The 27,751-nt window shown below is 42.0% G+C and overlaps 1 protein-coding gene across 1 annotated transcript in view; it reads right to left on the bottom strand.

Moving 5' to 3' along the window:
* Positions 1 to 14,172: 14,172 nt before the first annotated feature.
* GPC6 (glypican 6) overlaps positions 14,173 to 27,751 on the bottom strand; it is a 1,382,124-nt gene continuing 1,368,545 nt past the window's right edge. The window contains exons 8-9 of the mRNA XM_075563532.1: positions 23,667 to 23,842; positions 14,173 to 18,670 (exon numbers count right to left, since the gene is read on the bottom strand). Coding sequence (XP_075419647.1) covers positions 18,468 to 18,670; positions 23,667 to 23,842 — 379 coding nt within the window. The 3' untranslated portion in view covers positions 14,173 to 18,467. The remainder of the gene's footprint in view (positions 18,671 to 23,666; positions 23,843 to 27,751) is intronic.

Here is a 27,751-nt window from a genome sequence, read left to right as displayed (position 1 = left end):
GAATCCAGAACAGATGACTCCTTCAGGACCATTGGTGACAGTGGTGATGCCTGGAGGGTGGAGATAATGTGAGGTAGAAAGGGGGAACTTCCCCCAGATCCTGGATGCTTCCTCCCCCCCAACTACCATGATCCGAATTCTACCTTGCAGGACTGGATAGGGCAGAGGTTTTACACTGGTGCATATGGGAGCTGGAGGCACAGGGAATCCAGGGTGGACAATACCTTCAGGACCAGGGGTGTGAGGGGCGATGCTGGGAGAGTGGAAGGTGAGTGGTTTGGAAAGGGGAACTGATTACAAGGATTCACATGTGACCTCCTCCCTGGGAGATGGATGGCAGAGAAGTGGGGGAAGGGAGACTCCGGATAGGGCAAGATATGACAAAATAACAATCTATAAATTATCAAGGGCTCATGAGGGAGGGGGAAGCGGGGAGGGAGGGCAAAAAAAAGAGGACCTGATGCAAAGGGCTTAAGTGGAGAGCAAATGCTTTGAAAATGATTGGGGCAGGGAATGTGCGGATGTGCTTTATACAATTGATGTATGTATATGTATGGATTGTGATAAGAGTTGTATGAGCCCCTAATAAAATGTAAAAAAATATATATATAAAATAACATTTTTTTAAAAAAGAAAAAGAAAGGGGGAACTGATTACAAGAATCTACGTATAGCCTCCTCCCTGGGGTATGGCCAGCAGAGAAGAGGGCAGGGGGAGACGTCAGACAGTGTATCATATGGAAAAATGATAATTTATGAATTATGAAGGGTTCATGAGGTAGAGGGGAGTGGAGACGGAGGGGGGAAATGAGCAGTGGATATTAAGGACTCACGTAGTAGGCAAATGCTTTGAGAAGGATGATGGTAACAAATGTACATATGTGCTTGACACAATGGATGCATGTATGGATTGTGATAAGAATTATATGGGCTCCCAATAAAATGATTTTTTAAAAAGGGAACCCATTACAATGATCAGTCTATACTCCCCCCCTCCTCAGGGGTACAAACAACAGAAAAGTAGGTGAAGGAAGACAGCAGACAGTGTGAGATATGAAAATAATGGTAATTTGTAATTTATCAAGAGATCCTAAAGGAGGGAGAGTGGGAAAGGGAAGGAAAAATTGAGGAGCTAAGACCAAGGGGTTGAGTAGAAAGAAAGTATTTTGAGAATGATGATGGCAACATATGTACAAAAGTGGTTGACACAATGGATGGATGGATGGATGGATGGATGGATTGTGATAAGAGTTGTAAGAGCCCCAATAAAATGATTAAAAATAAAAAAGATTGACAGCCTAAAAGAGAGTTTTATATAAAGGTTAAGTGTGCATCAAGAAAACATCCCAACCCAGTGCTGCCCATGCCCACAAGTCCAACAGTAACCCATTAACCCATATGTCCAACACCAATCCACAAAGTCCTCCTCCATCTCACAAAACACATGCAATGATGCCGACTGGAGGAAGAAACCTGAGTCAGTGAATGTGTAAGCATCTCAGCGCTAGCAGGCGTCTCCACACAGCTGCTCCAGCATCCAGGAATTCATCAGAGTAGGTCCATCCTGCTTTTCCTTGGGGATGTCTTTCAGGAAGTGAACTTTGCCAGCTAAAGCAGGGAACTGGCTAAGGCAGCTGCACCCTGGTCCGACCATCAGAAAGCAAGAAACATGAGAACTAACAAGGTGAGGCTCACTGAGCCCTCCATCCTTCAATTAACCCCACCTGTGTTTATCGGCCAGGTTGGCACAATAAACTACCTTAGTGGCGCACATGCTAGATCATCCTTTCCAAAAGGTATCCTTTCTCCATTTATGCTGGAGGGTTACAGGGAATACGTTGTCCCCCTTCGTTGAGAGCAATGTACCTTGGAAAATCACCACGCTGCGTTTTCAGTGCTGGGGATTTCAGCATTTGCCCATCTCTGTCATTCTTAGAAATGTGGAGTACTTCACTTAACTGTGCTTTGTTTGTCTCATTGTGCCAAGAACAGTACCTAACTCATGCTAATTTTGGAACTAGAATGAATTAATATATGATACTTAGAACGTGTCCTAAGTGCTATTATTATTGTTTTATTATTCTATTTTTCATAGGTATCATTTTTCCACTTCAGCAGAGGTCTTGAATAGAGTATATGTTCCCCAAAAATACAGAGAAGATACTGAGCAACAAGTGTATAAATTGAATTTTAAATCTCTGCTTAGATATTACAAGCCTTCTAAAATATTTTTAGTTCTAGTGGAAATCCTTCATCTCCATCCTGTAGACAATGAAACTCTACACATTTATACCCAATTGATCTTTAAAATATCTTCAGGGATGGGTAGTGCTGCAAAAGGAAGACTATACCTTTGAAGGGATGAATCACTTAATCAAACAGAAAGCTCTTTTCAGTCAGTGGCTTTCAAATCTAAGAGATATCTTTTTATGTATTAGGTTCCAGCAGGTGGCACCTGTTATATCTTGCCTAGTTCTCTTTGGAACATGTCCTCCCAGCTGTTAAATGGAGCAGCACAAGGATTTGATAAATCCTATAAAGGAATGAAATGCAAGCTGTTACAAGCCATTCATTAGAAATGATAACTGAATGAATGAAAGCAGTGCATGCTTTGTTCTCTCAGAAGCTGGAGTGATTCATCATTAGTTCATTAATAGCACCATCATGCTTTCTTTTATTGTTGCTGTGCTCCTGTGAGTGGGGAAGGGGTGGGGTCACACCAGAAAGTGTTGACGACCGTGAACATTCCATGTCCTGTGTGCTAGGAAGATTGAGGACGCTCATACCAATGACCAACTCAGCAACAGGAATCAAGAAACTCATTGCAGATGCTTTTTAAAAAATAAACAAAACTAGATTTGTTGGAGAAAAGTTAAGATTGACAAGTGAAGAAAACATACCTGTAGTAGCAGCAAATTGAACTTCAATACAACATTGGCTTATAGATTGCCAAGGGTTTTGTTCACAGGTATCTTGAGTAAAATAGCTGGAAAGCAAAAGGGGCCAGTCATTCGGGATGGAGCTCTATTTATTGCCCATTAGGGGATGAGAGTAGGCTAACAGAGCTGAGCATCTGCTAGTTGGAGATATATAGGATATTTGACAAGGTTAGCGTTGTTTTAGAGCTTTGATTTGATATATCTTTCAGTATAATTAGCATGCAAGGGACATCTAAATAGAAAGATTGATTGTGAAGAATAATACTCAGGATTTCTTCTCCTTGGATACTTAGAAAATCTATCATGTTCCATATATATTAGAGTGTGAACTGATTGGAGGAATAGCCATTAATCACATCTTAGGTGACCAGATACTTTATCATTCGAATCAGAGACACTATGAACAATGAGCAAGGCATTGTTAATAGTTATACCTGGACAAGAGACATAATCGGGACTGTCTCAGCCCATCTGGGGCACATGAAGGTCTTGTTTATTCCTGGCGAGTGGAGAAGGAACATTTATTCATTCCATGTACTATGGTTTCTCTGCAATTTGTTTTTAAGTGTCTCATTACGTGCCATTTGATTGGATCTGTAGGCAGTCGTTCCCTATGAGAGACTTTCACACCAGCAGGTCAGAAATGGAAAAACAGATAAGGTTTTAATGACACTGGTTTCTGTTCTTCCCTCTTCATTACCCCACTCATTCTATCCCACCTTCACTCTCCCTCTCACTCGTGAGGCACAGGGAAAGCAAGGCATGGATTGTTCCAGAGGAAGAGAGATTTGGGATGTGGGAAGTCCTATACATTTTTTCCTAAAGGAAAGATTTTGCTTGTATATTTCTCACACATCATACTCTCTGAAAGGTGTCTTCATGCTAAAAAAAAACAAAACAACACAATTCTATCTTTCCACAGATTTTCAAATCCCCAGAACCCAGGCTTATCTTTGGCATTTTAATTATACTCTAATATGCTAACCAACATGCTCAAACCAATCAATCAATAAAATAATTCACGCATCACAAGCAAGCTTTTAATAAAGTTGTTGTACTGTAACTTCTTTGGCTTTATATGAATTGGGGGCTATCCAGTTTACCACACACAAGCTCCGAGTCTAGGCTAATTGCGTCTACGAGATTCAGAGGCAGAGATGAGTCAGACGCTGTTGAGATGTTACTACTACACCACACTAGGCTTCGCAGGATTCACTCCTGGAGGACTTAGTCCTGGATTCCTGGGACTGAGTTTCTGGACTGTTTTCACATCTTAGAAAGAGATTGATGGGAGTTGCCAAGATTCACACTGAAGTCTTCAGGGATGGGGTGGGCTTGGGTGATAGAAAGAGAAGAAGAAAGGACGAAAATTTAAAACAAACATTGCTGAGCGTGGCTCCACCAACTAGCTCTTCTAATCTATAAAATAGGGACATTAATGCTTGTCTAAGGAGTCCTTGTGATGTTGTGGTTAAAGTGCTCCATGGTGAGACAAAAAGTTTGCAACCAGAATGCACCATCAGCTGTGTGGGAGAAAAATGGGGTGATCTGCTTTTGTCAACATTGTGGCCTTTGTAGCCCTGTGGGCAGCTTTGCTCCAACCTACCATGTCTCCATTAGTTGGAATCACCTGGGTGCCAGTTGTCTACTTTAAGGAGCTGTGTTGAATACGAAAATGAATTTGAGAACTTCCTCTAAGGTGAAATGGTTTATGTAAATCTAAGACACTCTATCTATCTATCTATCTATCTATCTATCTATCTATCTATCTATCTATTCGTGTAACTGTAAGACATTAAAAAAGAGAAGTAAATAGGTTCTGTGGCAGGTCCATCATCTCCTGTCAACTTGCAAAGGGGTGGAGTCTAGCCTGTCAATCAGGTCATAGCCAAGGCCTTCTCCCGAGGATTCTGGGAGCTCCTGTCTTACTCCCTGGAGGTGGGGGACATACTCTCCCTGCGAGACAGTCCTATTGACAATCCACATGGAACTAAGCTGATGGAACTGTTGGACTGGGGAAGGGAACGCAAGCTCACCTTGGGCGCACAGAAGAATTACGACCAATTGAGATGCAAAAGTGGCAAAAGGAGTTTATTTTCTAGCTCGAGCTAGGGCTTCCCTTTCTCCACCTCCCAACGCAGTGGGGACCCAGCATCCAAAAGGGAATCAGCCCCAAGTTCTTTGTTTTCTGGGCTTTTATGGGGCCAGGGACCGGGGGCAGTCCAGTGTTACTGTTCTTTAAATTTATTGGAGAAAACTTCTGGCGTGAGCATTGTCCAGTGGCGGTTGGCAAGCAGTTTTGCACATTTTTTCTTGACTGGTCAATCGGGGGGTGGGGGGGCGGGTAGTGGTCGTTGCACCCTACTGGTCAGTCTGGGACAGGTGATGCCTTCTCTGACAGAATTACCTCTGTGTCCAGGAATCTGAAATTAGAGCTTAAGCCTGCCCCAGACTTTGGTTTTATACAGCCTGTCATGGTGCTGGTGCTGGCAGTCGTAAACCAGGACGCCACAGAACCAGAACCCTGAGGCTGGAGGAGCCACATGGAGACCCCTGCCAATGCTGAGATGCTTCCACTGCAACTGGATCCACAAGGCTTTCCCCCCACTGGTCCATGATCTTCCTGCATTCTGCATCATTGCATGTGCTGCCGTGTGTCTGAAGAGGAATTTACAGATGGTATCAGATATATGGGCTAATATCGAACGTATGGACTTGATTTTGACTTGGCTGGAATGTTTTCATAATATACAATTAATTTTTATATAAAGCTTATATATATATGAATTTGTTTCTCTAGTCAACCCAGACTAACACAAGCCGTAGTTGGGTACTAGAGAAACAAATCATAAAGATGGAAACTGGATGTTTGTTAGACCTCTGCCTCATGGTAGTTCTTTGGTTAGCCAGACTGGATTGTTTTCTGGAAAGAACCTGGGATGTTCAGGTTTGATCATTTTGTTTGGTTGTTGTCTTTAGTTATTCCTGTTTGAAATGGTGAAAATGAATGTGATTCATGTATATTTTGAGCTCAGGGGACTAAATTGCCTTTTGAACATATTTGAGACCATGCTGCTTAGGGAAAATGGCTGACTGAGGTACAAATGGCTGACAGAAGGTTCCGCCCTGGCATTGCCTCAAGCCATAAGTTTAGATAAGTATAAAATGTGATTGTTGTAAGATTGAGTTTAGGATCTGGCTCTATTAGGTTTATACCACTTTCTTCTGCCTATTGTTATTGACATAATGATTAATAGAAATGATTCTTGGGAAATAAAAAGAGGTTGTAAGACTACTTGCCTTCAGCTATTAAATTAGAATTTAAATAGGTTAGGGCACACCATCAAAGAAGGCTCTGAAAAGATAAGCCCCACCCCAGTGCTTTGGAGTACTCAGGAAATTTGTATTCAAAGAGACTTGCCTAAGGGGCTATTGACAGATTGAAGAAAAGGGGAACTCTTTGGCTTTTTAAACTTTGAACTAGGGGCTTGTCCTGAGGTTGGAAAAATTTGGAGTCATAAAGGAACTCCCTGCTCTAGGACTGAATGTTAAAGGGAGCCAGTAGGCAGGCTAAAATGCTTGCTTCCTAGATCCACTTGTTGAGTGGAAGCGAGAGTTGCAGCAATAAAGAGACAGCTTGAGTCTGGCCACTGACACCCATTGACCTGGTTCACAGGGGCTAGAGGAGAAAACAAAAGCTGGTTGATTGGTCTGAAGTTCATGACCTAGCACAAAGGGACTAGGGTTGTTGAGAATTTTGGATGGGGCCCAGGATTTAAAGGTGAGGCAACCATTGTGTTTAGCTTTGAATTGACCAGAACCTGACCAGATTAAGAGCTTTTGAGCCTCTGAATTGGTGCATGTTGCTGCTGACTTGATGGATGGCCTGTCCCTATGTGACTTGGCTTATGGATGCAGACTTCACAAGGTTCCAACTGCAATGAAAATTCTTCACATCAAAGAATGTGATTGTCTCCTCAGACCACTCAGCTGATGTAAGTGGGCAGTATAGAAATTAAATACTGCAAATGGGGAGGATAAATGCATGAAGTGGCTGGCTTACCAACTTTCTCATATGTAGGAAAATATATTCATAGGATTATGGTATGGGCGTTCACTTAACAGCAATTGTTAGGCATAGAATATTTTAGTTTTGCTCACTTATAGATCATTATGTTTAAATGAGGCTGGCACATACTGAATTGTATGCAGTTTTATTTTATCCTATTAGGTACAGATTTGGCTTTGTTATTGTTTTGTTTAATAATTATATATGGCTGAAGAGTTGTGTAAGAGTGTCAAGTTGACAAGGGGTGGTCTGTGGCAGTTACATCATCTCCTGTCAACTTGTGAAGGGGTACAGTCTAGCCTGTCCATCAGGTCATAGCCAGTGAGGCCTCTGGGTGGGCATGGTCTTCTTCCGAGGGTTCTGGGAGCTCCTGTCTTCCTCCCTGGAGGTGGGACATCAACTCTCACTGAGAGACATTCCTGTTGACAAGCCACATGGAGCTACGCTGGTGGAGCAAGAGCTCTGGAGCTGGAGGAATTTGTTTCTCTAGTCAGCCCTGACTAGCTCAGGTTCTTTGTAGAATAACTTTTCCCCAACTTGATATTCACCTTTCTGAAATGTTGAAGGAGAACCTTCTGCAATCAATACCTAAATTTTTTCATTTAAAGAGGGTAGTGCCAAGCCTTTTAACCCGGCATATGGTAGGATATTAAAACGGAGTTCTAACTCCTTTCACATACTGTGGCCCTATTATCAGGAGGGACCAATCCTTGAAGAAGGACATCATACTTGATAAAGTAGAGGGTCAGCTAAAAAAGAAAACCGAAGAAAGGAAGGGAGGGAGGGAGGGAGGGAGGAAGGAAGGAAGGAAGCCCCTCAACAAGATGGATTGACACAGTGGCTGCAATTATGGGCTCCAACACAGGTAAGACTGAGGCCCCATATGGTAGAGAATCTGGAAGTGCTTTCTTATGTTGCACATGGTGTTTCTATGAGTTGGAACCACTCTGATGGCACCTAATAACAACAACAATAACTTTATATGAAGGAGCCCTGGAAGCACAATAGCCAAGTGCTTACTGCTAATGAACACAAATGTGGTTCAAGGTTACCAGCGATTCTGCAGTAGAAAAGACCTGGTGATATGTTCTTGTAAAGATTACAGACTAGGAAGCCCTCTGGGCCAGTTCTACCCTGTCATACATGGTCATGAAGAGTTAAAATGAGGAGCTCTGGTGGTGCAGTGGGTTATGCTTCCCACTGACAACCACAAGATCAGCAGTTTGAAACCACCAGCTAATTCATGAGAGAAAGATTTCTGTACAGATTTATCGTCTCAGAACCTGCGAGGGTAGTTCAACTCTCTCCCGTGGAGTCAGTAAGCGCTGGAATTGACTCAATGACAATGAATTTGAGAAGAGTGGAAAGAAATCTTCTCAACAGTTTGCAACAACCCCATGCCAAATAAAGGAAAGGGGAGGTTACAGCACTCTAGTCATTTTAACTGAGAACTGTCCTCAAGACTTTGATCCATTAAACTGTTCCATTGTTGTAACAGTCAGTTCATTTAGCAAAGCAGTCACGCCTGTTGCTATCTCTCTTGAGTTTACTAATTGTCTTGGTTGCTTTGATTTACACTGAGTCAACTTGAACTTAAGAACAGATAACTAAGTGGTCAATTAGGTATATGACCAATCTATCATCTCTTTAGAAATCCTATCTTGGACTTGAGGGGATGGAGACTGGATAGAATAAAGGAAAGCTGCCTGGTTGCTGGAATTCTAAAGCAGCAGAAAGGCCCTTGGAGCTACTTGGCTGTGACTATCTACTGTCTTTAGAGAAAAGAAATGATGGCCCCGGGAGCAGCAGGACTACTGGCAGGAAAGAGTGGGAGAGAGTGAGCTGCCACTGCTTGGTTTCCAAGGGTCGGGTCACCACCTCAGTTCCAGGGGTGGGCCCACTGACCCTGTGGCCTGTGATAATTGGCCACCCATGGACAAAGAAGATGGGGTCACTGATCTGATAACTCAGGAATGGCAGGGTAGCTGAAAGGCAATAACAAGTGCTGATATCTGTGTGGGGCTTTTGACCTAATTTGGAGATTAAGGATAACCACTACAGCAGTGGTTCTCAACCTTCCTGATGCTGTGAACCTTTCATACACTTCCTCACGTTGTGGTGACGCCCAACTATAACATTATTTTCATTGCTCCTTCATAACTATAATTTTGCTACCGTTATGAATCATAACGTTAATATCTGATATGCAGGATGTCTTTTCTTTTTTAAAAAAATCTTTTTATTGGGGGCTCATAGAACTCATCAAAATCCAGACAGATATCAACTGTGTAAAGGACATTTGTACATTCGTTACCCTCATCATTCTCAAAACATTTGCTCTCCACTTAAGCCCCTGGCATCAGCTCCTCATTTTTACCTCTCCCTCATGAACCCTTGATAATTTATAAATTATTATTTTGTCATATCTTACACTATCCGACATCTCCTCTCGCCCACCTTTCTGTTGTCCATCCCCCTGGAGGAGGATATAAGTAGATTCCTGTAATCGGTTCTCCCTTTCTACCCCACCCTCCCTTCACCCTCCCAGTATCACAGCTCTCAGCCTTGGTCCTGAAGGGATCATCTGTCCTGGATTTCCTGTGTTTCCAGTTCCTATCTGTACCAGTGTACATCCTGTTGTCTAGCCAGAATTGTAAGGTAGAATTGGGATCATGATAGTGGGGGGAGGGGGAGAAAGCATTTAGGAACTAGAGGAAAGTTGTATGTTTTATCGTTGCTACACTACACCCTGACTGGCTCAACCCCTCCGTACAACCCTCCATAAGGGATGTCCAGTTGCCTACAGATGGACTTTGAGTCCCCACTCCACACTCCCCCTCACTCACAATGATTTGATTTTTTGTTCTTTGATGCCTGATACCTGATCCCTTCAACACCTTGCGATCACACAGGCTGGTGTGCTTCTTCTATGTGGGCGTTGTTGCTTCTGAGCTAGATAGCCGCTTGTTTACCTTCAAGTCTTTAAGACCCTAGATGTTATATCTTTTGATAGCCAGGCTCCATCAGCTTTCTTCACCACATTTGATTATGCACCTGCTTTGTCTTCAGCAATTGTGTTGGGAAGGTGAGCATCATGGAATGCCAGTTTAATAGAACAAAGTGTTCTTGCATTGAGGAAATACTTGAGTGGAGGCCCAATATCCATACAGGATGTCTTTTCATTGTTACAAATTGAACATAATTCAGGCATAGTGATTAATCACAAAACCAATATGTAATTCTATATTGTGAAATATTTATTTCTAATTATAAATAAATAAAAATTTGTCTTGAAACATAGGTAACAGTCTTCATGTTGGGTACACGTATGTGGGCGGGTCTGCCTGGAAACGGATAGAAAAGCGGTGTCTTGGTTCCTAAGACCGTCAAAAATATGTTTTCCAATGGTCTTAGGCGACCCCTGTGAAAGGGTCATTCGATCCCTAAAGTGGTCGTGACCCACAGGTTGAGAACCACTAGTCTAGAGAATGAAAACTTATTTCCAAGCTTTGAAATCAAATGTAACTTTTCTTGCTGGCTTTTGGACTTGCTTGGTGCCCATTCCCTCTTATTTTTGTACATTTTTTCCTGTTGGAATGGGAACTTTATGTGTGTTCTACTTTAAAAAATGTATTTTAGGTTTCATTGGTCTGCAGATGGAGTGAAATTTCCCCCTGGGATAGACCATATTCAGTTTCACCTGTACCTGATTCAGAATATTCTGAAGATGAGGGTTTGAACTAAACTGGATGCTGGGATGGGTTAAGACTTTTGGGAAAGCTGGGTGGGTGCGTGCCTTCTGTTTTGCACATGAGAAGGACATGAATCTTGGGGGTGGGATCAGGGAGTGGAATATAATGGATTAAAATGTGTTCTCCAAAACATATGCCCAAGTCCTTATCTTGGTATCTGTGAATGAGTCTTTTTTGGAAATGCATTTTTCTCTCTCCTTATCTGTTAAGTTACATGAGATTATGCCAGTGTAGGATGGGTCTTGATCCTAATTCCCCCCAGTGTTGTCTTAAAATAAAAAAAAGATAACAGATACAACAAAATGAGCTGCAGGAGAGAGATTTTCACATGACCACAGAGGTAGAGGCATCTACAAGTGGCCCACAGGAGATGACAGAGATACGGATGCATCTTCTCCGAGAGCTGGCGGAGAGCGTAGCCCTGCTGGGGCAGAGTGTTCAGAATGCAAGCCTCCAGAGCAGGGACACTAGAAATCTCTGTCCTTTTAAGCCACCTGCTATTCTGGTATGGCAGCCCTTGGAAGGTAGGGCGGGGTTCCTGAGAACCAGGCTAAATATCTTCCTTTCTCTGAATATGATGCTTTAGCAAAATCCACACACTAAAGAAAAACAAATTGGATCCAGATTATGTTCCCGTCCTGAGCATTAGCCTTTACTCCACAGCAGCCTTAAACTCGGAGGTACAGAAGAACCTCGAAATAGCCATTCACCTACTTTAGATTCTAACTTTGAAAATGTTAAAATAGAAAGGAACAAAATGAAGCAACATCTTGGAGAAAACTTTTCAGCACCTACACTTTGGGCAAGTAAAAGTCCATGGATGTCTGCTGTACTTGTTTCTAAGTCCCTCGCTTGTCAAGTCTTAGAACCCTTGAGGAATCCAGTTGAGTGAATCCATGATCCGTCTATGCTGCCTTCTTTCTGCTTAGTTCTTTACCACCCAATAGTTTGTATGGCCAGGAAACGAATCTCTCAGTGCCTCATTTTATTTCAAGTAAAATGGGGATGATCATTCTTATATTACTGGAGTCCTAGAAATATGGTGGAATCCCAATTGTGTAGTGGGTTGCGTGTTGTGTTACAAACCACAAGGTCAGCCGTTCAAACCCACCAGCCACTCCTTGGGAGAGAGATAAAACTGCTCCTGTAAAGATGTATGTCCTTGGAAACTGTAGGAGAAAGTCATACTTTGTCTCATAGAGACATTATGAGTTGGAATTGACTTACAGAAATTTAAACAAATGAAGTACATAAATATTTTCGCATGGTTTTGGCTAATACATATTTGAGAAGCAAATAAGTACTGCCAGCAGCGCTGCTATGTATGAGTCTGGGTTGTAAATTGCTAGCTTCACCATGTGGGAAGACCTGACCTTTGCCACGAAGCTTAGTCTGGTAGCTGCTGCTCCTGGTTATCCCTTCACCCGTCTCCTGATAATAATCTCTCACCACAATCACAGGAGGACACGAAGAGCATTTGCTAGACTGAGCCTACCATGTGCCTTGTATCTGCCCGAAAAGCCCTTCCATGACTGTTTCCTATCTGTAATTAGATCATGGTTCACACGTCACCTGTGGAGGTTCTCCCAGACTATAAGGTATGCAGTTTTCTCCTTAGACCCTATCCAAATTCCTGTTTTATTTTCCTCAAGGCCGTGCCCACTTTCTGAAACCAACGCGTCCATTTCTTTGCTTGGGTGTGGTCTGTCTTTCCCTGAATAGACTGTAAATTATCTGTATGCGTAAATATTGCCGTCCCACTCTTAGCACACAGAATTGTGTCTGGCATGTGATGATTACTCATGACACATCTTTTCAAGGAATGGACAGCAATTATCGCCTGAGTCAGTTGTTGATTTGAAAAATCTACGGAATGCTTGCTTGGTCGTAGTGGAGAGGTGACCGTACTCCAGTGAAATATTCTTCCGCTCTTTGAATGCACTTGGCCATTCTCCTTTCTGCTTCACTCATGGTGAGTGCTCACAGGGTGCCATTTCCACGTCCTCTCTCAGCTTCCGGTTTCGAGGTGTGCACCAGCAGGCGCTCTATTAGCAGACAACGAAGACCTGGGTCAACTGCCGTTGTTCACTAAGCAATGGTATCTATGGAATGGAAATGCTGTGAAGATCATTGTAGTAGACCTTTAAAATTGTGAACACATCTTTCTAGCTCCAGGGATACTTCACAACACTCCATGTTTCATAGCCATTATTTGAAAAGTTGGTGTTTTCAAAATCATCGCCATCTTTCATATGAACGCCTATATTAAAACCCTATCTCAACATCTTTTCCCCTGGAGCAAATTAAAATAGATAAACATTGCTCCCTGATAAAAGTGGTTTTTAAATTTTTCCCCCTAAAACCACTTGAACGGTTTCCTTCCCATGAAACTGGTTTCAGTTTATTTGGGAGTAAAATTCATTACGTATCATTCTTTTGTAGATAGAAGTATCTTAAAGTGTCTTAGTCAGTTTATTAGAAATCCCTTATCTTGGTAAAAAAAAATTGAATGAGTAGTATTGGCAGGGAAATCGTAGTACTGCTACAGTTAGAGACAGCATTTTTGTTATCTTCATATTGGTTCATTTTATTTATAACAGTATGTTTGAAATAAGCCATGCATTTGTAATAAGCAAGGTTAGCTGTGTTAAACAATGGATACCTTAGTGATGTAAATAAAGCACCCATGTATCTAATGTGGAAACTAACATGTAAAGGGGTTGTATGGTTTCCAAAAAGACATATAGTGTTTGCTATCAGTGTAGAAACGTGGTAACTTCCCCATGTTGATCTGGACATCCAGCAACAGTATGTAGGCATAGGAAGGTCAGACACCCTCCTTGCTAAACAATAGCCACTGCAAACCCCACAGAGCCCAGTGCTGCTTGGACACACCTGGGGTCATCCTAAATCAGAGTCAGCCTGACATCGGTTTAGGAACTCAGTAAGTCACTGTTAAATGTAGCTGTAACATGATATATACTATTTGGCCGGCCTGAGAATATGGGAACCTTCCAGAAATACACAATCAATGCAATTTTCCTAAGGTGGAAATGCTTAGTTGACTCACACTTACTTTTTCTGATTTCATTGATAGACTATTGCCATCAATTCTCAAGCCATTCCCTGGTATTTTAGAGCATAGTACAATACGGACAAGAAACGTGTGCTTTTTCATACACATTTAGGAAGTTCTAAATGTTCCCAAGTTGTGAAAGTTCAAGATTTCCAGGGCTAAGTGTACTTTAAGTGAACGGCACTTGCCTAATCCGTGCTCTCTGTAATCTTATTACTTTACTATTGCAGCTTCTGAGACGGTTTCAGACAAACAAAAATAAAAGAGATGTGTAATTTAAACTACGGAAATTAAGAAAATACAGGACAGACAGGTCAATTTTTAAAAACGATTTTAATACAAGATTAATAGCAATTTTCTATCCAAATCAGAAATGAAAAATCTTAACCCAAATAATATTTATTTGACAGTCACACAGAATTGATTGGTGCACACATTTATTCTGCATATATATTGTGTATATGCACAAAGAAACCTCACTGTTGTCTGGTCGTTCGGTGTCTTTTAAGGGAGGGACCTCATTACAAGGTCATGTAAAAATTCTGATTCATTACTCAACTTCGGATGAGGCGCATCATGGCCTCTGTGAAGCTGAATACCAGTGTTGTAGCAAAGCATGGGGTAGCAAGGCTCCAGAATGCATACAAATCAATACTCTATTTGTATAAGGTGACCTAGAACTAAACACTGGCTAATGTCTCCAACAGGCAGAACACATTGCAAATTGACAAGCTATGGTCTTCTTCACTCTCTGTTGGCAATGCTGAACTGCCCGCCCCCCTTTTTAAGTTAAAAGTCAGATCTGTACATGATGACGAGTAAACGAAAATACGTTTGAATGTCTGCCAATTTTTAAAAAGTCAAATCTTGTATCTGCTAACACTTCTACCTCCAGACAACCCACCTGGTAATTAGCCTCGTAAAGACGAGTAACAAAAGGATAACAATTCAGGAATTTGCTCCTTTTGATGTCTCCTTGGGGACTTCAGTCAATGCTCAGTCTGTAGCCACACTATGTATGCCATGGCCAGGGAGTTAAAGTAGGCACAGGTCTGCATCAGGAAATATCAATTAAAAATGTTTAATGAACATAGTTTTAAATGAAACATCAGGGTCTGCTTCCAATAATATTCTCAATGTGTTTGGCTTAAACAATGTTACCCGAAGAGTTACTGCTACTTGCCAATGCATAGTAGGGTTTTTTCAGGGTAGGCAAAATAATATTTTCTTTCCCTTCACTTTAAAGCGGGTGACACAAGTTACTTATCCCACCTGGATAAGTCGCAGGAAGGGAGTCAGACTGCTAGTAGTAATATTCTATGATGCAATAGTCAGAGGACCAACTTCACCTTCAGTAAAATGACAGAAAGCTGGGGTGGCGCCTTTCAACCCAGAATTCATCAACTGAGCTCCCATTCATGCATCTGCAATCATTGTTCTCTGCTGAAGACGTTAGCCTTTGTTCAGTTTTTGTTATAACATATACAAAGTATAATGTACACCATTACAGATGTGTGTTTCTGTTAGAAAAATACATATTATAACGAAAGAACATGTAAATAGAGGCACTTGGATAAGCTAAGTGTTTGCAGTTATGAGCATCATCCACCAATTTCTAGTGTCCGAATTCAGTGAGCCCATCTCTCTCTACTCATCACAGAGGTTATGTGATCTGGAAATTTAGGGACATCGGAATGAAATGAGGGCGGATTATGTAACATAGCGCATGTCACTGCATCCCCATATCACTAGGCTATTTCCTTGAGAGGAATGAAATTAATTCAGGAAGGGGGAATCCAAAAAATTTATGGAAATGGGGGTTCAGTAGATTAAACTAACTCCCTTGGGGACTGGGGGGAAAATCATGTTAAGTTCACCTGAAAAAAAGAAAAGACATATTAGAATAATGATAAAGACTAGGAAGTACGACTTGAATAATGTTCCATGAACACATACATGCATGGTGATTAGTATTGTGGCATTGCTAATTGATGGTACTTTCAGCTCTCTGTCTGGTTGATATGGATCTCTATATCTCACCAATATGCATTTTGGTAATCAGAATGTTGAAATGAAAGAAGCTGGTGCTTATATGTTGTCTCTGTGTTTGGCATGTACAGATGATGAATGCACATACGTTAATATAATGTGCATTGATACATATGCATGAAACCCTTTGGGGGTGACAGCAAAGGGGAGGGAAGCATTCTGATCCCCTTCAAAGGAAACAATGAAGAAAAAACTTTTAAGCAATAGAAAGGGGTGGAGTTTAAAGTCATAAAAAGAACTTAACAAATATTTTGGTAAATTAAGGTTGGTTTAATTTGACTGTATTGCACCTTAGTCACTGGAGGTAAAACAAGAATGAGCTGTGGACAAATGTATGATGACATGAACAGCATATGTAAATGAGTGGTCCTGCATAAAGAAAGATGTCGGATATGTAATTTGGATTGGAAAACGAGAGTTTGGCAGTGAAATGCCCGGTTTTCTTTAAGCATGTAACACTAAATTAGAGTAAGTGTCAACTTCACGGAGAGTTAAATGAAAAGATGTCACAGAGTCCCTCAAAATCCTACTTTTCATATTTCATTAGGCATAAAACAGCAATAGATGCTTGTAAATACTTTGTTCTGTGAAAATGCGCAACTATATTTAATATTACTGTGCCATGTGGTATGTGTTCTACATGAGTGTGACACAACTAAATCAATGACTAATTATAATTTTTATGAGAACAGAGGTCAACAGTGTCATTCATGTGTCATTACTGTCAACGGGTTAATTAAAAGGTGACTGGTAAACTGTGGTGCTTTGAAACATTACTTCTCCCAGATATATCATAAAACTCAGGAGACAGATGGATAGTGAACTGTATTCATAAAGGCCCAGGCTGGTTGGTCTTGCATCTCTCTGTTGGGATGAGCGTAGGACCAGCGTTGGCACACTTTCGACTTGGTTAGGCTGTGGCTCTCAATTGGCCTCTGAGTCAGGGCATTGTTCCAAGTGCCAAGCAGAAATCCCAGGCCGACGATGTATTGATTTATTCAAGCAATGAAACCACATCTGGTACAGTGTTGTACATGAAAGCAACAGTGTTGAGTGACAAACACATTCTTTACGCATACAGTTTCCATGGCCAGTACAGTCTGGCATGACCATGGCTCTCCCCACAGGCTGAGTACAGTCTGGAGCACCCAGGACAAAGCACGCTCATGCGAAATGGGAATGCCCTGGCACACTTTTACTAGATGGTCAGTTAGATACGTAAAAAGTTCTCTGTCTTGATTCTTGGTGCTCATAGGTCATTGAGGAATCCCTTTTCCGAGCAGCACAGAACAAGAAGAGCTGGTTGACAAAACGTTTTTGTTACAAAGGTATGTCAACCCTGAGTTTGGAATTAAGAAGTTAAAATCTGTGATTTATATATAGAGATATAAAAATAGATGATCATACTAAGACTAAAAAAGTGAAAGAAATCTCCATGTCAATACTATATATATATATAGATATATATTTTAATTTTATTTTTTGTCTTGACTTTTTTTGTTGTGAGTTGTTTTGTATGAGAATGCCCTGGTGATGCGGACACCAATAGACACAAAGCAAAAGGAGTTCAACATGGAAACTCATGTATGGATCTAATCAGTTCCTGGAAAGAACTTTTCTTGGGGGAGTCACATGCGCACAGGGGCAGAAACTTCCAAGTAATGTCAAACACTTGTGTCAAAAGCAAACCTGTTGTTGTCATTGAAGATCAATTTCAATGCAGACCCTAGAGGAGGATGAACCGATGAAATGAAGTGTTTTGTTACTCACTGAAGATGAGGGGCGGGGACCCCCAATCTGTTTCGATTTATTGACACAATGGTCAGACGTTAAGGGAAGAAAACAAATAGTGCCATCACTGAAATAGGAATTGAACTGTTTGAGAGAGAGGTGCTGAGTCATTGCCTTTTTGTTTTGCTCTCGTATTAGAAATGAAATTTAGATTCTAGTGTCAGTACCTCCAAATCAATTTGGTATTGTGTGATTAGAGTAGAAGACAATAGCTCCGAGAAAACCTTGTCTTTTCTTTTCTTGGAAACTCAAACGTTCTCCCTATAAGCGTGTGAGAAACTTGCCTTGTCACAGAGCCGCTCATACTGAGCGTTGGCCGTCAATACTGTACTTGTAGTGTGAAAGTTTTCTCATTTTTCTCTCTTGTTGGTTTGCTTGTTGCAAATGCTGTTATCCTGGGGGTTGGCCTGATTTTACAAAGAGGTATTTTTTTTCCTATATGTTTTTTTAATGAGTAAAGGAGCAAAAGAAAAAACTCACGAGATTCCTTTACTTCAGCAGCGTAAAAGCAAACGAAGGTAAGAAAATCTCCTGGCATGAAAGGTTTGAGTAAGAATTCTCTCTAGGATAAACAAAGTCCTCACAGATAGCTGCAGGAATGAGGAAGCAGTTCGGTCTGGCACCCGGTATTCTTTGGGAAAACAAAAAGGGAGGCAGGTTGCTGGGCTGCTCTCTTCTCATAGAAAACAGTAGGTTTGGATGGCATGGCCCATCGTCCAATTGTGTAAGAAAAGAAGGAAGTTGGCCGATCAAATAGCTAAAATGCAGTTTCATCTGACCCCAAACCCGGGATTATCTGTGCAGTCTCTGCAGTGCCAGGGCGATGCAGAGGAGAGACCATGAGAGCATGGAGTGGCCGAGCTGGCTGGCAGAAGAGTCTACTTCTCTTCGGTTGGAGTCAACTGCAGGGGCCTCCGTGGTGACAAACTCAAACTCTGTGGGACACACATCATCCATGCAGCCACTGCCACTCCCTGACCCACTGGATTCATCACCTAGGGTGGAAAGATTAGAAAAGAAAGTTGGGTACGTGTACACCAAAGTTTACAATAGCCAAGAGATGGAGACAGCCATTAGCAGGTGAATGGATGACCAAATGCAGTAGAAACATACAATGAACTATTGCTCAGCCAGAGAATGAAGTCCTGATATGTGATGGGTGAGCTATGAAAACAATAGCTATGAAAGTTATTGCAGTGAGTGGGGTTGGACACACACAAAAAACAAATATTGTATGCTTTGATTTACACGAAAAATCTGCAATAGGACAAAAGAAAAAGTCTGTAATCTGTGCATAGAGGCCAAAGTGTATTAATTTCCAGGAGTAGGAAGGAAGGGGAAGGAGGAAGTCATTGTTTAGGGGACACTGACTTCTGTTCGAGGGGCTGAAAGACTTGGCTGCACAAACATTGAATCGAATGAATGCTGCTACACGGTGCGCGTGAAGACTGTCGAAATACTCACGTTCTAATGCATACATATTGACCACAGTTTGTTAAAAAAGAGCTTAACACTTACTGCAAACTTGGGCTCCAATCGAACCACAGCTTTGAGCCTGGTGCCCAGTTGTGTTTCACTCTGTTGGACATAGGGTCGTTGTGGGTTGGAACTGACTCAACAGCACCCACAAATGACAGCAATAAAGAGTTGGGGGAGGGGATACCCCAAATAAGGGTGTAGTGGTCATATGGGAGGGGTCTCTCTATTCACTAGTCTCAGGCCTTACCCGAAATGTTTGTTTTTAAAGGGGCAGGCTTGCAATGGGTGTGGGGACAGTGGAGAAATATGCTCGGGAACTACTAGATTACTTGATTTAACGAAGTTACACAACCTGATTCCCAGACCCCATGGGAAACCATACCTCCTATCTTGGCAGTGGAGTGCGATTTTCTGACCAACGTTTACTTTATGAAATCCATTCTTTGTTCTTTATGTGCTTTAGGGCCATATTCTCAGCCAATGCCATGTTTTCACAAAGTATTTTGGAAAGATGCTTTAAAGGAAGACAATATTGGAATCCTTTCTTACTTTTTTACTCTAGGAAATTGGAGGAGTAAGTAGCCAATATTTGTGGGGGTTTCTATGCCCATCAAGAGTGACCGTCTTGGAAACCCACAGGGGCAGTTTGCCCCTGTCCTCAAGGGTGGCTATGAGTTGGCATCTACTCTATGCCAATGAGTTTGGTTCTGGCTTACATATTAGTCTTTTGGTTCCTTAAAAAACCATTTCGGTGAAAGACAAATAAGCCAAAGAAACACCATTTCAACAATTTCTACACGAAAAATTCGGCAACACCCATTACATTCTTCAAGTTGTGTTACCATTCCAGCTGTCCCTCACCAAATCATCCCACCATCGTTATCTTAAACTCACTCTCCCTCAAGTTTCCTTTCCACGTGTTTACATTGCAATTTTAGTGATTGCGTTTAGATGATTCTTTAAGAGACCACCATAATCAAAGCAGGTGTACTTTACTAATTAAAGGAAGCCTTTTGTTGTTGTTGTTCAAAAGAGACTTCAGGGAGTAGTTTGGGTTTAAGGTTTAATGATGATCTGAGGGCAAAAATTTAGGGGAATCAAGTAATCTCAATGGCTCTAGAAAGTTCCGCCCCTACTCTTGATCAGGATTCTTCTACATAACCTTTGATCAAGATGTTCGGTAAAGGTAACTGACTTTGGCTACTTATTTGTGGCAGCTCTGCTCGTCTCCTGAGGTCAATGACGGGCTCTGCTCCAGCCAACTTCTTTTTAAACCAGGAGTTGATAAACTAGAGCTCCACAGGTCAAGCCGGTCAGCTACTGAAGATGTTGTTTACATTGCAAAGTGTTTGTAGAAAACCCAAGTGAAGAACCGTATTTTGTGATATACCACAGTGCATAGGAAATTCAAATTTCAGTGTCGACATATGAAGTTTAATTGGAGTATAACCACACCCAGCCACTGAAGGCAAACAAAACCGGTTAGTCTTGAGTCATTTTCAAATCACGGTGAGCCCAGGAGTTTCAGAATCAAACTGTGTTTCACTGAGTTTTCATGAAGATGATCATTTGGAAGCAGAGTGTCTGGGGATGAAGGAACTTCTCGAATGCTCTCCTTGAATGAGAAAAACAGAGCTCTGCACCACATGGGATTGTATCTTCCTGTGCCCACCCCTTTGCCCCTTTAGGTGGGATGTCTACATACCAGATAAGGTCACTTGAATACACTCTACTAAGTTCTTAACATTTTCTCTGATTTACCTTTGGTAGTCTTTACAGGGGTGGGCTGGGGGCAGGGGAATCCCATTAATTAAATTCAGAGTTATCAGAGTTGCTAAAGGGAATTGTTTTGAGCACTGGTATTATGAACAAGAAGTGATATAACCTTTACAATAATACTACTAAATCAATTTAGAATATTAAAAATCTGGGCAGCAAATAATGACAGGGGATTCCAGGTGGGGAAAATTAGGGCCTTATCTCTTCATGAAAAGGATCGCAAATGCAAGCATTTAAGGGGCAGAGTGGGTGATTTTTCTTAAAAAGTCAACAATAACAAAGTGATAATGGCTATAAAATGTGATGATGGTGGATACTTGAAGAGTTGGTAGCATTATAAAATAGAGTATCAAATCTTGTGCTAAACCTTGAGCTAAGTCACCAGTTAACAATTTTAATGTGAGAAGAACAGGAGTAGGACCTTGGACTCTTGAATATTCCCGAAGATTTATGGATGGACATAGATGTAACCCCTACAGAGCAGAGGCGAGAGGAACAAAGCCAACGTCAAGTAATTCCTAGTTATCTTGAATGTTTCACTGTCAAAACCATGCTCTAGGTAATACAGAAGGCGCCCTGGTGGTGTAGTGGTGAAGTGCTTGGCTGTTAACCAAAGGTTGGCGATACGAACTCATCCTCATGCCACAAGAGAAAAGATTAGGTGGTCTGTCCCTGGAATGATTACAGCGTAGGAAACCCTCCCCGGCAAACAACAACATATAATAAAGCGCATACTAGATAGTATGTTGTTGTTGCTGGGCGCTGTCAGGTCCATTATGACTCACAGTGACCCTGGATGACACAATGGAAACCCCCATGGAGCTTTCTAATGTATTATCGTCATGGAAGCAGATCACTGAGTGTTTCCTTCATGGAGTTTCTGTGCGGTCTTGAACTGACAAGCTTTAGGTTGACCGCTGAGCTCCTTCCTCTTGCATCACTACAGCCCCTAGAAACAGTATTGAGATGCATAAACTGAGGGAGATGCAATTAGGTGATAAAGGAAAAGCAGCAAAACACAAGTAGTGAAGAGCAAGGGAGAAGTGTAGCAAAGATGAACAGAAGTCATGAGAAAATTCACAGCGACGAAGTCAATCCGATGGGTACTTGCCCTGTGTTTAGACTTGTTACATTTTAATGTGTGAGTTATTTAAAATGGGAGAACGCACTAAATTTTCTGTAGGCAACAATTCAGTGGGGGTGATGGCTCAGAGCTATATAACGTAATGGCTTCCATCTGTAGCATGCTCCTTTCTGTCTCATTAACTCAAGCGTGCAAACGCCATCTTTGCGTCAGTGGCCAAATTACAGAATCCCTGGCAACTCGACATTCTGTGCTCAAGAAGACTTTTCCTGGGAACTCTCTTTGTAAGGGAGAAACATTTTACAGGGGCACACAGCAAAGCTCCCCCTTCCAGTAATGCATCTTGAAATCACTTAGTCCAAACCCCCACCCCTGCCCAGATTTTCATATTCTTACTAAAAATGTCAATATTCTTTATAACCTTTCACATTACTTCTGTTGCTTTTACGATCTTTAATAAAATAGCTGTATGCAATACTAAGCACATCAGCATCTTACAAGTTCTCTAAACATTTCAGAGACAAATTCCTACTGATGTGGATATGCACAGCTGAATAGAGAGGAAATCGAGTTATTAATCTCACTGTTTCAGCTCCTGTACATATTGTTTTAAGTTCCTTAAGAAGCAGGGATGCTCCCATTGTAAAGATGAGGAAGCTGAGAAACAATGAAGTAAAAATAGTTTCATTAAAAGGGGGTGTAGAAAGGGAGAACCGATCTTGGAGATCTATGTGTAACCTCCTCTCTGGGAGATGGGCAATGGGAAGATGGGTGAGGGGAGACGCTGGGCAGTGTAAGATAAGATAAAGTAATTATTTATAAACTATTAAGGGAACAGGGGGAAGGGGTGAGCGGGGAAGGAGGGGGAGGGGAAAAAAAGAAAACCAAGCTGATTCCAGGAACCCCAGTGGAAGGCGAATTTTGAGAATGACGAGGGCAACGAATGTATAAGGGTGCTTTACTCAATTGATGTATGTATGGATTGTGATAAGAGTTTTATGAGCCCCAATAAAAAGATTTATTAATTTAAAAAACCCAAAAAACTTCAATTAATATGTGATGAAACAGAGATCCCACGGCAGGCTTGTCTGAGCAATCTTTGGAATGTCCTTTGGGGATGGATGGTGGTTGGGAGTGGGCACTTCACTGGATATAGTATAGATATAGGGGGGATACAGTATAGATATAGGGGAGAACAACAGGAATTTGGGCAGACACATCAATGCTGATGGCAAGAGATCAACAAAACATAACAGAACATAACAGTAGACTAGAACAGAACAGAACCAAACACATGGAACAAAACAAATCCATTGAGTGCCAACTTGTTGATTCCAACCCATAGTGACCCTGTGGGCTAGAGTAGAAGTAACCCCAGGGGGTCCCAAGGCTGTTAATCTTACTGGAACAGATAGTTTCCGCTGGTGGGTTCACACTGCTGATGGTTTGACTATTCAAGGGCTTCCGTCATTGCACCACTCAAGAGCCAATGGATAAGAAGGAAGGAGTGTGAGGATGTGCCGGCCAGGTGGTGCTTCATTCTGCTGTACACAGGGCCATAAGTATTGGAAACCAACTTGATGGCACCTAATACCACCAATCAACATTGTCAACTCGGGAAGTTACTGGGGTTCCCTACGATTTCTTACTTGTGTCCTGGAAGTTGACATCATTGCCGTTGTAGGCATTCTTTAACTTGTTGGTCATCACACGGAGAGCCATAATCTGCTGCCTGATGAAAGTGTCGGGCCGTGTGATGTCCACATCCACCTCGGGATTGTTGATCTGATTGGTCAGTCCATCGTTCATGATCTCAGGCAAGTATCTGCAAGTCACAGAGAGAGGTAGGAGGTCAGGGGAGCGCCACAAGGATATGAAATTCAGCTGCTGTTGTGCTTTCTCCAATAGTGAGCCAAAACACTGACCCCAGACGAACCCAGTCCCTGGAAAGATGTGAAGGAGTAAAACGTGGGGTATGTTTTCTACAAGGGAGTTTCAGTTAAAGTCACTTCAGCATGGCTTTTAACGTGGTATTGGAATCTTAGGTAAACTTGCTCATAAATAAATGTTTCACTGGGAGAGATTTGGGTAGTTTCCTTAATTCTCCTATTTATTTTGACAGTAAGTTCGGGTCTTAAAAAATTGCATATGACTCGAGGATATTCTCCCTCAATGGAAGAGGCTCCGTCTCATGTTTTCATCAGAAGACACTTTGAAATGTGAAAAAGGCATCTTTGGAAGTTTTTCCAAGTATCTGGTGATGACTGGTTTGGTTGCAATGGGAATTTTTTATATGGGAATATTTGTAGGGGAACCTTGGGCTCTAATTCAACGTTGGGTAAAATCTTCTGACTCTGTATTCGGTATTTCTTTTACTTGTACTAAAATGTCAAAATGATCAATTTGTCCATGTCCACTGCTGAAGACAATCGGTGTATGTATACGAGCAAAGGCAAATAATGGTAGAAAAGTGCTGGAAGCTCTCTCTGACTCCTGTGAATGCTCCTGACCTGACCATTTCCCAGTCTTCTTACTCTTCTTCCTATGGGCGCTCTGGTGGTGGAGTGGTTAGGCTGCTAACCTCTAGACCAGCAGTTTGAAGGCATCAGAACCCCAAAGACAGGGCTTGCTACTCCTGAAAAGGGTTACAGTTTCAAAACTCCCCGGGGCACTTTTACCCTATTTTAAAGGGTCACTAGGAGTCAAAAATGACTCGATGGCAGTGAAGCTGTTTGTTTGGTGTTTTACTCTTCTGAAGCTTCTCTCACATCCAGACAACTCAAAAACGGTGGCCTCCAATGAACTTCCCACCTTCTGCTTTCCAGTGTATCCTGCACACATCATCATAAAATAGTGTTTTCATCCTAGTTAAAAAAAAAAACACCTTTTGCTTAATAGCTTCTTATAAATAGTAGCTCAAATCCACTAAACCCCCCAAATTCACGTCCATTGGGTTGATTTTCATAGTTGCGCTATTTCACAATCCCCAGGCTATAAGCAGAAATGGGATTCAAATAATTTAACAACTGCTACTTATCATTTTATTTGATATATGTATATACTGACCATTTTATGATATATATGTATATATATGTGTGTATATATATATATACATACCAAAAGGTAGTTTATTATTTCAACATGCTACCAGAACACGGCTATGGCACAGAGAGGAGCAGCGTATGTTTTTGATTGATTTCTACTGTGGAGAGAACCTGGATGACAAGTGTCATTTTAACAACCAGATGACTAAACGCAACAAAAACTAGGTATTGGTTCTGCTGAACCAATGCAAATGGGCTGAATCCCACCACTAGCCATTTCATGGGAGCAGACAGCCTTGTCTTTCTCCCTCACACAGTTGGGGTGCTTGACCCCCTGACCTTGGGAAATTCCAGGCACTGTACTAAGCATTTTACATACATGAAAAAATTAAGTTTCTTTTTTGCATTTTCAAAATTGTGGTAAATATCTAACAAATTGTTTGCCTTCTGGACATTCGTCACCTGTTCAATTCAGTGACATCACTTGGGATGATGTTGTTCAACCACCAGCATTACACTTTCACATTGTCTTATCACTCTTCACAGCTACTCAGTTCCCTAAGCAATGAGTCTTGTCTTCTCCTTCTATTACACCTGGCCCTGGTAACTACCAGTAACCATTGGTCTCCGTACCCCCTCCCGCTCAGACTCAGCGTAAAAGCAGAAGCATGCTATATCTGTCCCGTATGACTCACTCGCTTCACTGAGCACAATGATTTAAGGTTCATCTGTGTTGTACAATTGATAAGCATTTGAAAATTCAGTTGGACAGCAAATCTATGAGATGGATACTACTTGATCCCCACTCTACAAAATAGAAAACGGAGCCTGTCTGTCTCCAGAACCCTCTGCCACACTTCCTGGCTGTTCATAAATGGCATTTTACCCCCTTTTAACTTAGCCATCAAATGCCACCTCCATCCAGGTTTTCTTTCTTGTACTCCAAGACTCCATTCAAGGGACTCCACTCTCCTTACAGAATCTTCCCCCTGTATACCTCTTTAAGGAGCCCCAGTGGTTTACTTCCATGGTGAAGTGCTCAGCTGCATCCAAAAGGTCAGTGTGGCTGGAACTGAGCAGCCACTATCTGAGAGGAAGGTGACACCATTTGCTTCCATTAAATACCCAGCCGTGGGAATTCTATGGGCAGCTCTGCTCTAACCTAGAGGGTTGGGAAGAGTTGGAATCAACTTGCCAGGCAATGGGGTTACCATATCTCATGCCCAGCTCCTAGACCTGTGTGTTGCCATAATGCTAAATATATTTAACCGGAGCTTCCCGACTTATACTGACTAGGAGGGAAGGCTTGGAAATCTGCTTCTGAAAGTCAACCAGTGAAAAGTCTGTGGTGCAGAATGGTCTGATTGGAAACCTATCATGGGATGGTTTGGGGTTGGGCAGTATTTTGTTCCATTGTGCATGTTGTTGTTAACATGCTAGGGAGTCAGTTCTGACCCATAGCGACCACACCCACAACAAAATGAAATACTGCCCAGTTCGGCACCACCCTCACACTTGTTCTTATGGCAGAGCCCATTGTTCCCGCCAAGCTTCAATCAATCTCCCTGTGAGCCTTCCTCTCTTCAGTTGCCCCTCCACTTTAGCAAGCATGGTGTTCTTCTCCAGGGATTGGTTTCTCCTGACATGTCCAAATGATGCAGGTATATGCATGGGGGAGGGGGGGTCACAAAACATTGGGGCAGACCCAACCTGATGGCAGCCAACATTGCTTAGGTTTACCTGTTCCCCAACTCTTCCTTACCTGCCCTGCTCTTTCGTACCTCATCTCCAAATCGTCTTGAAGACTCAGGTGAAAATGATTACTTTCTCCTTTAGGTCTTTCCAGACCTTTCTAGGTCCAGAGGATTTGCCCATTATTTTGCAGGAATTCCAGGTTTGGTTGGGATTTTGTGCACTGAACAAAGTTACCCAGACTAAAGAGTGCTGAGGTTGACATCTAGCAGGCATGCTCAGCAAACCATGTCTCTGCAGGGCTCCATTCACCAATTGTGTCCCCATCCCTGCTCCACCCCCCTCCCCCCAAAAAAAAAACAACCCATCAAAACCACTGCCACTGAGTTGTTTCCAACTCTAGAACACAGTAGAACTGCCCCTTTGGGCTTCTGAGACTTTAAATCTTTACCAGATCAGACAGCCTCATCTTTCCCCTGAGGACCTACTGGTAGCTTTGAGCCAGTGACTTTATGCTTATTAACACTGAGATGTGTGACCCACTAGTTATCAGGGCTCCTTATTCAGCAGAAGGGAGTACATTCTTCTTTTACTTTAAGGAGGGGAGGGAGCCTTTTATAAAATTTTAAAATATACAAAGGTAGAGAGAACAATGCAGTGAATTCCCATGCGCACACCTCTGTGCCTTTTTCTAATTAATTGCTATAAAAACGCTCTATTTGTCTGTGTCCTGGCAAGAACCGGCTGCATATTCCAAGGGGACAAGAAGAGAGTGTAGAGAAGTAAATTCTTAGGAAAGTGTAGACAAGATTAAAGTGAATCAGCAAAGTGGAACAGCAAGAGGAGCAAGGGGAAGAAACAGTTATCAGAATCTATAAGGGCCCAAACATGGAGGGCCTAAAAAACACAGCAAAGGTCAAACTATGGTCCTTCGGGGAGGGAGGGAGGAGGGTGGGGATCATGTCTTGGTCTCTCCCCTCCCTTCTTCAGATCGCCAG

The sequence above is a fragment of the Tenrec ecaudatus genome, chromosome 11 (assembly GCF_050624435.1).
Source record: "Tenrec ecaudatus isolate mTenEca1 chromosome 11, mTenEca1.hap1, whole genome shotgun sequence".
Lineage (NCBI taxonomy): Eukaryota > Metazoa > Chordata > Mammalia > Afrosoricida > Tenrecidae > Tenrec > Tenrec ecaudatus.
The sequence above is the reverse complement of the archived record's forward strand: the minus strand, read 5'-3'. Positions and strand labels throughout refer to the sequence as shown.